This window comes from Mercenaria mercenaria, chromosome 15 (genome assembly GCF_021730395.1).
Source record: "Mercenaria mercenaria strain notata chromosome 15, MADL_Memer_1, whole genome shotgun sequence".
Lineage (NCBI taxonomy): Eukaryota > Metazoa > Mollusca > Bivalvia > Venerida > Veneridae > Mercenaria > Mercenaria mercenaria.
The window spans coordinates 46179894-46191331 of NC_069375.1; the positions used below are offsets into that span (position 1 = coordinate 46179894).

At 36.2% G+C, this 11438-nt stretch overlaps 1 protein-coding gene across 1 annotated transcript; it reads right to left on the reverse strand.

The window, feature by feature from the left end:
* Positions 1–4355: 4355 nt before the first annotated feature.
* LOC123562881 (uncharacterized) lies at positions 4356–11191 on the reverse strand. The gene is made up of 4 exons (XM_053524224.1): positions 11043–11191; positions 6182–6265; positions 5748–5962; positions 4356–4507 (listed from the first exon to the last, which is right to left on the reverse strand). Exons 1-4 carry the CDS (start codon positions 11189–11191, stop codon positions 4470–4472), a joined length of 486 nt encoding a protein of 161 aa, XP_053380199.1. The 3' UTR covers positions 4356–4469.
* Positions 11192–11438: the final 247 nt, after the last annotated feature.

Consider the following 11438-nt stretch of genomic DNA (forward strand, 5'->3'; position numbering starts at 1 on the left):
TTTACGGAAATGATCAAAAAGTTAAATTTCAAATAAAAATAAAATTTGAAAGAAATATCATCTTTCAAACTAGAACCGTAAGACGATGAATCCATATACTTTTTAAAACACTTAAATCCATTGCACGCTGAGCATGCGCATTTAACCTGCTCGGGTTTGCACGCTGGGCATGCGCATTTAACCTTCTCGGTTTGGCACGCTGGGCATGCGCAGGAGAACATTTATATGCGCGGCAGCGCACGCTGCACGCTGAGCATGCGCAATAACTATTTCTCGTTTATGCACGCGTTTCTAACCGTGCAACACGTTTCACTTTTCGCCTTCAACACGCGAGTTGCTCGCGTTATCCCGCAAACTCGGGGAACAAACACGAAGGCGCCACTGTATATATTTTAACATCATTAGCTTGTTTTAAATCTGAATTTTTTAAACAAAATAAAATGTATCTCATACTTACAAAGTCAAAGAGGACATTTTAATCAGAAAATGTTGATAATAGTTTAAATGCTTCCATTAACTGTTTTATTAGTACTTTATTTATCAAAACTGTTTTTGCATTTTTATGTAATTAACGGGAAAATGATAAACACTTGAATTTAATATATTTCAGGTGATACCAGGTCCAGTGTTTTTGCCGTGATGGAGATTTTAACTAAGCTATTAAATTGTTTCTGACTTATTCGATTACCTATTGGACTTACTATGTTACTAAATGAAACACGATCACAGATATATGAAATAAAGATCAGAAAATACATGCTGATTACAAGTGCTAGATTAGCAAAAAAATCAATCCCTAAAATACTAGTTCTTTATCCGTTGGATGATGGTTGCAATTCACATCTCAAACAGATGATGTCTTATTTTTTTCTTTCATAAAGACATCATTATAATGCACGACAAAAATGTCTTTAAAGAGACGTCATAAAGACGTCTCTAAAAGACGTGATCGCACCTTTCAAAAACAACAGAAAAAGAACGGAAAAAAGCTGTCTCCAAAAGGACGTTAAAAGACGCCTCCAAAAAGACGACTTTAAGACGTCTCTTAAAGACTGAATGCACCTTTCAAAACAACAGAAAAAAGACGTCATAAAGACGTCTCAAAAGACGTCATAACAACCAAAAAGACGTTTTTTTGTTTGCTGGGCTCCCTGGCACCAACATACCCTTCCCCTATCCCCTCACCTTTTGGTTCTGAAAGCTTTGTTTTCAAAATAAACACTATAAATAGAGGTACAGATCTTTTTTTAAACCCATTTTGAAAAAAAGATATTTCAAAGTTTAATTGATTTGAAAAGAAATGTTTCTGCTGGTTGCTCAATCATTTCTGGGTCCTGATAAGCCTTTGATTCATGCCCAGCCCCCACCCCGCCCGATATAATATACGCTACGATGTCTGTGATGTTATAAGGAATACTAAGTACGTATCTACAAAACTATAACTTCAACATAACAAACCTCTATCAATTAATCAATATGGTAATTTTTAAATTACTATTTCCATTCAACGATTTACAAAAGCATTGTAGACCCGTATGCTTCCAGGTCAAATATTTATGCCTTAGCACTGCACGTGCACCAATGAAAAATAATTGCTAATATTTCATGCAAGAGCCAGAAGGACACATTCGTGATTTTGACAACTGACACACTCGTGATTTTGACAACAGACACACTCATGATATTGACAACGGTGCCTAAATAAGCGCAAGGCGTTACACTGGTTAGTCTCCGACGCCTGTAATTGCTTATATATAAAGTGCCCTCTGAAATTCGCGGACGAATTTCAAAATGGTAGGGATATATGTCACGATATATAACTTGAATATATAAACAGGGAGAAAGTGAATAGGCGGCCGGGTAGCTCAGTCGGTAGAGCACCGGAACGGTATTCCAATGCCCCGGGTTCGAGTCCCAGTCTGGTTGCACATTTTTCTCACCCTGTGTCATATGAAAAATCTCTAAATTCTTATAGTTATATCAAATATATGCATTATGCTCTCGGGTCGTATATAATTACTAACGATGATACACCTTCAATAGGGTTGAAAGAGTCTCCGTAGCCGAGTGGTTCAGTTAAAATCACTTCAAATCGCTTGCCCCTCATCGATGTGAATTCGATCCTCACTCGGGGCGTTGAGTTCTTCATATGAGGAAGCCATTCAGCTGGCTTACAGAAGGTTAGTTGCTCGCCAGTGATGAAATAATGTAAGGAGGGGCTTCTGGGATCTTCCTCCACCACCGAAGCAAATTTGCCATATGACCTAAAACTGTGTCGGTGCGACGTTAAACCCAACCAAACAAACAAATCAATAGGGTGGTAACAGACACTCTGTCCAATGCAGACAGAAACGTCGTTCTTTTTTTATATATTAAACTTTATGAACATGTTAAATCGGTCTAGATGGCTTTACCTTTAGCGAATGTTTCAGGTAATCAAGAACTATCTCCTCTCGAAGTCCCTCCCAGTCCAGATGTTCTAAAGCTAATCTAGGAATTGAAAGCACAAGTTTTAACGGCTGGACGTTTCTGTTGAAAAAGCAATTGCACTTGTTTCAATAGTTTACATGTACGTTTCAAAATATTAGTACTACCTAAGCACAGGGCATAATGCAAGAAGGGACTAAGTCACATTTTGACCAAAAGTGAGATATCGGTACCAATATTTTCTATGGAGAATTCCCTGTCTTGAATATATCACTAACGATATCACTAGATATCACAAGAATTTACAAAATCTCGTAGAATCCATAGTAAAACTCCTTTATAAACTATACATGATCCGGCAATGAAAAAAGTACGCTAAAATTCATCAAATATTTTTGTATATATTTAATCCCTTTATGGACAGCTATATTGAATTCAAAACCCCACTGCAATTAGGTAAAAATATGAATATTTTATGAACTTGACACCCTTCTAGTACATACTTGCATACACATAATTCTGAAAAATGGGTCTCTTGTAAAAACTATTCAAAACTTGACAGGCATTTAATTTCATATGAAATAAACACATTACTCCTCACTTTTGATATTCACATTACCGACGTGTAGTAGAAAATGTTCTGTATCTGTATAATATACGTAGTAGAAGTCCAATTCTGGCACATTAACTACGGGTTTGCGCGAAGGGAATTTAGTCCCTTTTCTGTACGGCACATTTAAAGCCGTTTAGTGTCTCTGCACGTATTTGATTGTCATTAAGGGCTTTCCAGTCGGGTATTGTTTTTAAAAAGAAACTATTTCTGTGTACTTCAGTTTTGGCAAGTTCAACTTTAGAGCACTGAGAGTTATTTGTTTGGAATTTGGTCACAATATTGCTGGTTTTCAAATCGTCAAATGTTTTCTCTTTGATTTGCCTTTTAGCTGGAATTGTTTGAAGGAACTCGTCAGCATTGATTGCTGGTACCATACCCCTAGCGATCTTGAATAGCATTATAAGTCGTATTCTTTCCTTCTATCTTGAATAGGTGGTAAATCAAGTTCATTTAGCATTTCAATTACACAACCATCGTGTCGAGATTTATAATCATTTTTAATAAACCTAGCTTCTTGTCGTTGATTTTTTTCAAGATTAGTAATATCACTTTGTTTATAAGGGTCCCATACAATAGCCGCATTTTCAAGCGTTGACCTAATTAATGCAACATATGCTAATCTTTTACTATCTTTAGGAGCATGCTTCAAGTTTCTTTTTAAGAACCCAAGGGTTGAATTTGCTTTCTTAGAGATGTTTCTTATATGTGTGCATCACTGTAAGTCATTTGAGATTGTAATTCCTAAATACGGGTTTGTTTCGACCTCTTTCAGAATTGTATTGTCAAGTTGATAGAAAAATGAAGAGAGTGACTTTACACTTAGTAAAGAGCACTTTTTAGCATTAAAACGCATTCCCCAATCTTTTGCCCAGTTCTCTAGGTTGGATAGATCGTTCTGTAGGGATATTATACGCTTGTCTTCCGAGGTTTTCTCAAATCAATCAAAATATGACATGACACCTTTCCTGCACTATGCCCTTCAAATGTTTTGTTTTTTTCTCCAATATTTCTTATTTACTAAATAAATAAAACTGATGTAAATGTACTTTTCAGTGTGATTAACACTGCAATATTTTAAATAACTTAATAAGACTTGATATCACACTGATTTATCCCTGAAATTTATAATTTCCTATAGATACACATTCTTCAACTGTGAAATTGTTATTGGACAAACAATCAAGTGTTGCGTATATGTAACTACATTCTATCTGTTTTAATCTTGTAATTAAATGAGCTGTTGAACTTTGAAGTGTTGCTTACAATGTCATTATACATATGGCATTGTAAAATATCATAACTTTTTTACCTGAAGGAATCACAATGCTACGGCATGAACATATCCAATTAACCTTGTCATCCGTAGTTACTCCAGCTGTTGTCACCGTTGGCTGAAACGTGAGTATATAATTTCCGTTAACATTCCTCCTTATGGCTTTAAGATGACGATTATAGTAGAAACTGTGTCTGAAAAATGGTACGCTTAAAGAAGAGAGGCAAACCAGAGTGATTTTGTTTTTTCTTTATGTACACTACTGAACAAACCTTAAGTGACCCAGTATTTTTTTAATATCTATAAGCTAAGAGCACAATTAATTTCTGTAATAAACTTCTTAGAATGAAATTTTCTTAACGAGAAGAGAAGTTAGCACAAAACTAGTACCGTTTAGCTAAATATCCGTTTAAAGTTATTAAATGATGTGGTATACACCCTCTTCGGGGTATACCAAAATCTATTGAAAACAAGTAATAATATTCATAGTACTTCTTGTATTAGTACTACTAAAAACTTCATTGTGCTTGGACTTTCAAGGATACAGTTTAAAACGAGCAGCCGCGTTTTCAAAACGCAAAAACATGCCCCAACGGGTGTATGAGCGAAGTTTTTTAAAAGGTTTTATAGTAATATCTATATAGTTCTTTTTAGTATCAATGAAAATCGAAAAATAGGTATAACAAATAAAACTGCAAATATTATTTGAAAAAATGTTTTGATTATTTACTTTGCACCCGCCTGTGATCCCCACAAAATCTGTCATCAACCATTTCCTTAACTTCAGCAAGCTATTTCAATAATAGCACTTACGCGCTGCAACCTTTTAAGGAATCATTCAAAAGGGAATATTCAGCAAATACAGGTTGCTCAAAAATAATTTAATTTCCGTATTAAAGCTACTAATCTAGCGCTGTAACTAAAACGTGACGTCATGACGTTAAATAAGCACAATTATGACCTTCCAAGGCGGTGCCTCACTGAGTTCTTTTATTTGTTCGTTTTGTCCTCGTGTGTTTGCTTTTTATGCGAGTGTTTGTGTGTTTGTAGTGTGCACGTCCGCGTGCTCTTGGTTTCGTTTGGGAAGGCTGCGTTTTTGGAACATGGCATTCCCTGTTTGATATTTGTCCTCGTATTTTTTATTTTGCCGACGGTAATTTATCAACTTTGTTCAGCGTTATTTCCCATATAGCAGCTACATTAGGTAGGAAAATGCAATTTCCCGGAAGGATGAATGTAAAAACATTTAGTTTGTCGTAAATGCTGTCGTAAGTTCTTAACCTCTGCTTCCGGTTGGACATGCACAAATTCAAACTTTATAGTATACCATTTCCTTAAAAGAAAAAAAATTCCCCGCGATGACAAATGATACATCTTTACCTTCATTCCTCTCAAGTCAAACATAACATTAACAACCAATCAAAAATAACTTACTTATCACAGGCTTGGAGAAATTGTCTAACCAGTCCCTCGGGAATAGACTGAAATCCTTTTTCACTGTTTTCACAACTGTTTTGCCAGAAGGCAAAAGCAGATCAACCGGATCACTATGAAGTGCTGCAACATCTGGTCCAAACTCGGCAAGGAAACTTGCACTATCTCTGAGATAATGTGTAGTTTCCGTGTCCAGGTATTTTGCCATAAATCGACTAAAAGAATACCAGAGATGTACAAGTGAAGCATATTATCGATAGAACACTTAAAGATGACACTTTGAGATGTTGATACGACCAAGATAAATAAACGATACAGGTAGAGTGTAGATTGTAGATAATGATTTTGTTCGTTTATTAAATATTTCTGTGTTTTGATAAAATACGCCTAAACCTTAAACTATCACACTCGAAAATGCATAATCTTAGACTTACCTTTGCATATACAGGTCCACACCATCAAGCGATTTAATGACGTCCCCTTTTTTAGAAGAAACAGTGAAATTCTCATACAAATACCTACAACGATTCAAGAACCAAAACAGTAAGAACTAGAGCTATCACTAAAGGTGATGAGTGTACCCTCAGCATGCACTGACACAGTACATTGCAATTTGACGCATACAAGATTGCATAATTATGTGGACTGTATGTATATAGACTGTATGTATACAATATAGTAACAAAAAACAAAGTCCCATAACTATGCAGAATATTTGTCTAAAAGAAAGTAACATGCACCATGCACAACTAGGGTTGGTACTGATCACTTGTGTGAAGTTTCATTAAATTGTGTGCAAGGGTTCGGAAGATTAGGCGCGCACAAGATTGCATATGCAGACTGTATGTACATAGTATGTTAACAAGAAACAAAGTCCCATAACTCTTTTTGTTGTTGAAAGAACCTAACATGCCCCATGCACAACTACTGTTGTTACTGATCACTTGTGTGAAGTTTCATTAAAACGTGTCAAAGGGGATGAGGAGAGATGGTGTGCACAAAATTGTGTCTATGTATATAGCATAGTAACAAAAAACAAAGTCCCGTAACTCTGCAATTTTTTCCTGAAAGAACCTAACATGCCCCATGCACAACTACTGTTGTTACTGATCACTTGTGTGAAGTTTCATTAAATTGTGTCAAGGGGATGAGGAGAGATGGTGCGCACAAAATTGGGTCTATGTATATAGTATAGTAACAAAAAACAAAGTCCCGTAACTCTGCAATTTTTTTTTTCTGAAAGAACCTAACATGCCCCATGCACAACTACTGTTGTTACTGATCACTTGTGTGAAGTTTCATTAAATTGTGTCAAGGGGATGAGGAGAGATGGTGCGCACAAGATTGTGTCTACGGACAGACGGACAGACAGACAGACAAACAACCTGAAACCAGTATACCCCCTCCCCCATACCCTTACAACTTTGTTGTCGTGGGGTACAAAAATATTTTAGCACGTCTTAAATATCTAAAACAAGAGAGGTACTATAATAATAGAATGTCAAAATACAAAAGAAATATTCGAAGATTTAATAGAAATATAATGAGGTCGTTATTCCGAGAAAAATTAGTCTTACAAAAATTTAAGCAACAAACCTATTAAGCGTTTTACGATCAATACGGTTTTCAGGTGAAAAGTTATAAGGTGCTTTTGTCGGCAGCTCACTGTATTTCATGTGCTTCCCTCTTATTAAATTAGATAGTACAAAGAGTCGCTACTAGGGTCCGCCCCAAGTTTAAAATCTACCATTTCTATTCCTAATTGGTGGACGGTCTTGACCACTAGAGGATGCTCTGAAACACAATGAAGAATATAGACTTCTCAAAAGAATATTTATTGAAATAGAGGTATATATTGTAACATTTCTTTTCTGTCTTTGCATTATGTAGGCCGCTACAGTCTGTGTATTAGATATTTTCTTCTTGTTTTTGCGTTTAATTAGCAAGTTCATCTCCACTGTATAAGATATTCCCATCTAGTCTTTGCATTATATGAGCTGCTGAATCATATCTGCAGAGTGTGTTACATTCTTTTCTTTGCGTTATATTAGGCCTTCGATGTTCTACTTTTTTCCCTTCTTGTCTTTGAGTTACAATTTATATGATCTGCTTGATCTTAAATGTAGACGGTATCTCTTTTTGTCTTTGCGTTAAGTCTTAACATGGCAACGGCTTATCTTAGAGTTATAGGCCTATGTGCCGCTGGTGCGCGCCTTTTTGTCGTTGCGTTACATGTGTCATTCGTTCTTCTCTTAATAAGGTACCTCATTGCCTTTGCGCTATATGAGGTTCTCTGTCTTCACTTAATATTTTAAGTATTTCCTTGTCTTTGCGTTTTATGTGCCACTCGTTCTTCATATACTAAGGCACCTCCTTGCTTTTGCTTTCAGCTGCTTGATCTTTACTGTTAAAGACATCTTCTTGTTTCTGCATTATGTGAACTGCTTGATCTCCATTTTATATGTTGCTGTCTCCTTCTTGCGTTTACAATATATGAATTTCTCAATATCGGCTGTTCAGTACCTACTTCTTGCCTTTGAGGTATATGAGACGTTCGAGGGCTAGAGCTGCAAGATCTTGCATTATGTCACATTGTGTTTTAGCACTTGTTTCTTCACTGGTTCAACCTTCCCTGTATAAGATATTGCATTTTGTCTTTCAATTTTATATCAGCTGCTGTGAAGAAGAGATCTTTTTCCTGTATTTGTGTTATATGAACTTCTCGGTCGCCATTGTACAGCATGTCTCGTTCTTGCCTTTGTGTTATTTGAGCCGATCGCTCTTCACTTTATAATCTTCTTCTAATCTTCTGCTCGAACTTCACTGTTCAAGATATTTTCCTGTCGTTCCGTTATATGAACTGCTCGATCTCCAATGTATAGGGAGGCTCCTTCTTGGCTTTTAGCTCTTTGAGACATTCGATCCTCATCTTACAAGATATTTGATTTAATTCGAACACAATACGGTGAAAGCAAGAGTTCATTTGAAATATATATGGCGGCAAAATAGTTTTGACATATTTTTTGTTTTTATGTCACTGGCCGTTCTTGAGCAGTGCCCTACGTATACTGTGTTGTTTAGTCCTACTTGTCTGTGGTTTGCTCTGTCTATGAGTGTGTGTGCGCGCGCATGCGTGTTTGTGTGCGTGCATGTATGTGTGTTGGTCCAGGGAGACTGCGTGCATATGCGTGCACATCTTGTGCGTGTGTGTGCGTGTGCGTGTGCGTGTGTGTGTTGGTCCAGGGAGGAGCGTGGCTTTAGCTACCATATACTCATTTTTGTATCTCGAATATAATTAAAATATACCTGCTGTTGGATTTTTAAAGCAAACTGTCTACTACGTCTCAGCTAATAAAACAAAACATATCCTTGCAAATTTTGGAAACAGATTTTCAAAAAATATTTATTACGTTCTGCATATAAAGAAAGGTTTACTGGTTTAGTTTTTGACTACATTTATTTGTCACCAATATAAAAAAAGGTAATTTTCAAATTCTCTAATGATATAAGGGGCTTCCCTAGGTGAGAAAGCCATCCAGCTTGCTTACGGATCGAAGGTCGGAGCATCTTCCAACGTACCAGCATGTGATGAAATAATACCAGGGGGTTGGGGGCATCTGGACTATTCCTTCAGCATCAAACATCGGAATGTCGCCTTTTAACCTTTAATTGTGTCGATATGACGTTAATCGCAACAAAACAAAACAAAATTCTAATACATGTACTTAAACATGTCTATCAGTTATTATTAATGCAAAAATAAGGAAATATATCTAAATGAAAAGAAATATTTACTGTTTATGAAAACAAATATATTTTGTTGTTAACGGTGTGAAATTTCAAATCTGATATAAAGAATACAACCAAATGTGAGACCGCATGACACAGTAGTCTCCGCCCCCCCCCCCCCCCTCATCACACACACACTACTATCACTGTACATGGTTTCATGACTCTAAGTGAAATATTTATTTAGATATATGAAACACGAATTTTTAATCACTTTATGGTTATTTTTCACTAAGTGAAGGACCCTAACTCTGATCTAGCTTGGGAAGATCCCAAAGAGAATACAAGGAGTACTACTTTACATGCTATTTAATAAACATTAATCGTTTCATGACTCTAGGTCAAGTACATTTTGAGATACATGGGGTACAAACTTTTATGTTTTTACTTAGTCAAGGACCATAACACTGACTATACAAAATGGAATGAAAACAGGTGCCCCAAATCACATGCAGGATAATATTCCTACATGGATTCATGTCTTTAGGTGAAATACTTCTTACGATATATGCAACACAAACTCTAGGCACTTTATGCGTATTTTTCACTAAGTCAAAAGACATAATTCTGGTCAGGTAGAGTGAAATCCAGCCACAAAAATCAGGTGCACAACTTTACATGATATATAACAATTCCCCAATTATTTATGATTCTAGGTCAAATGCTCTTTGGGACACTACTTATATGCCTCTAATGCCTATTTTTTACACTCAAGGGTCATAACCTTAGTCTGACTGACAGAAAGCTGGAAGAAAATCCCAGGTGCACAACTAATATTTCTATCATATTTCATGACCCTAGGTCTTTTTGAGATAGATATGTTCTACACAAACTTTTATGCACTTTTATGCATATTTTGACTAAGTCAAGGGCCATAACTCTAGTCTTGCTGAGAGATATCTCCAACAAAACCCAAGGTTCAAATTAACATGCTGAAATTAACATCCTGTAGTGTTTCATAATCCTGGGTCAAATACTTTTTGAGAGATTTGCGACAAAACCTTAGTACCTTTTTATGCATATTTTGACTAAGTAAATAGCCAAAACTCTGGTCTGGCTGTGTGAGCTCCCACTTAAAAGGTGCACAACCTTCCGTGCTGAATAACAATCATGTTAGGTTTAATGACTCTGGGTCAAGTACTTTCTGAGATAATTATGCATTACACAAATTCGGATTGACGTATTGGCGGACAGACAGACGAACGGACAAGGCCAACTCTAAGTGCCGCCCCCTACCCCAAAACAAAGAAATTTAGGGGTGGGGGCACAAATATCGTCTCTGCTAGAAATTTTAATAATAAATATGTGTGTTGTTTAAAAGTACAAAATATATACACGAAAACAACAGAATATCAATGTCAAATATCTATCTTTTGAGATGATAGGAGGAGTTTAGCACCGTATTAGCACATTACAATTTTTGTGTTACATCTAAATTACGAATGTGCTTGTCACAAGATCTGGCAGGCTTTTGTTTTTCTATAGACGTTTCTGATATTCGTTAGCCTGTTCTGCTTTCCAGCAGCTAAATAGTCCATCAAGCTAGCATAACTTGGGTCATCTCCACCTAAAGTATCTAAATATTTGAACCAAGTAACATTTCTTGAATCATCCCTGTCTGCAGCATCTATATGTTGTCTTGATACAGACTTCATTCTGGTATTCTTATAGTTATAGCTATCTTTTTATATCTGCAATAATCTTAATGTCTGGGTGAGTGATAAAAGGTTAGGCAATAGACAAAACGTTTCAGCGGGGAGAAGATCAAGATGATCAGTTGATTAGATGATCAATCATCATCCCATTCCCGGTAACTTTCTTCTATCATGTAAGCAGGAACGAGATCACATAGATATATCGTTTTTCGCCTGAAACGTTATGGTAAATGAATTGTAACATAGA

Coding starts and splice junctions, on each gene's coding strand:
- LOC123562881 (XM_053524224.1), bottom strand. CDS start 11,191: ATGAAGTCTGTATCAAGACAACATATAGATGCTGCAGACAGGGATGAT. Junction 6,266..11,042: donor GCTGCTGGAAAGCAGAACAG/GCTAACGAATAT, acceptor GAATCGTTGTAG/GTATTTGTATGAGAATTTCA. Junction 4,508..5,747: donor TTTCTCCAAGCCTGTGATAA/GTAAGTTATTTT, acceptor ACCATTTTTCAG/ACACAGTTTCTACTATAATC.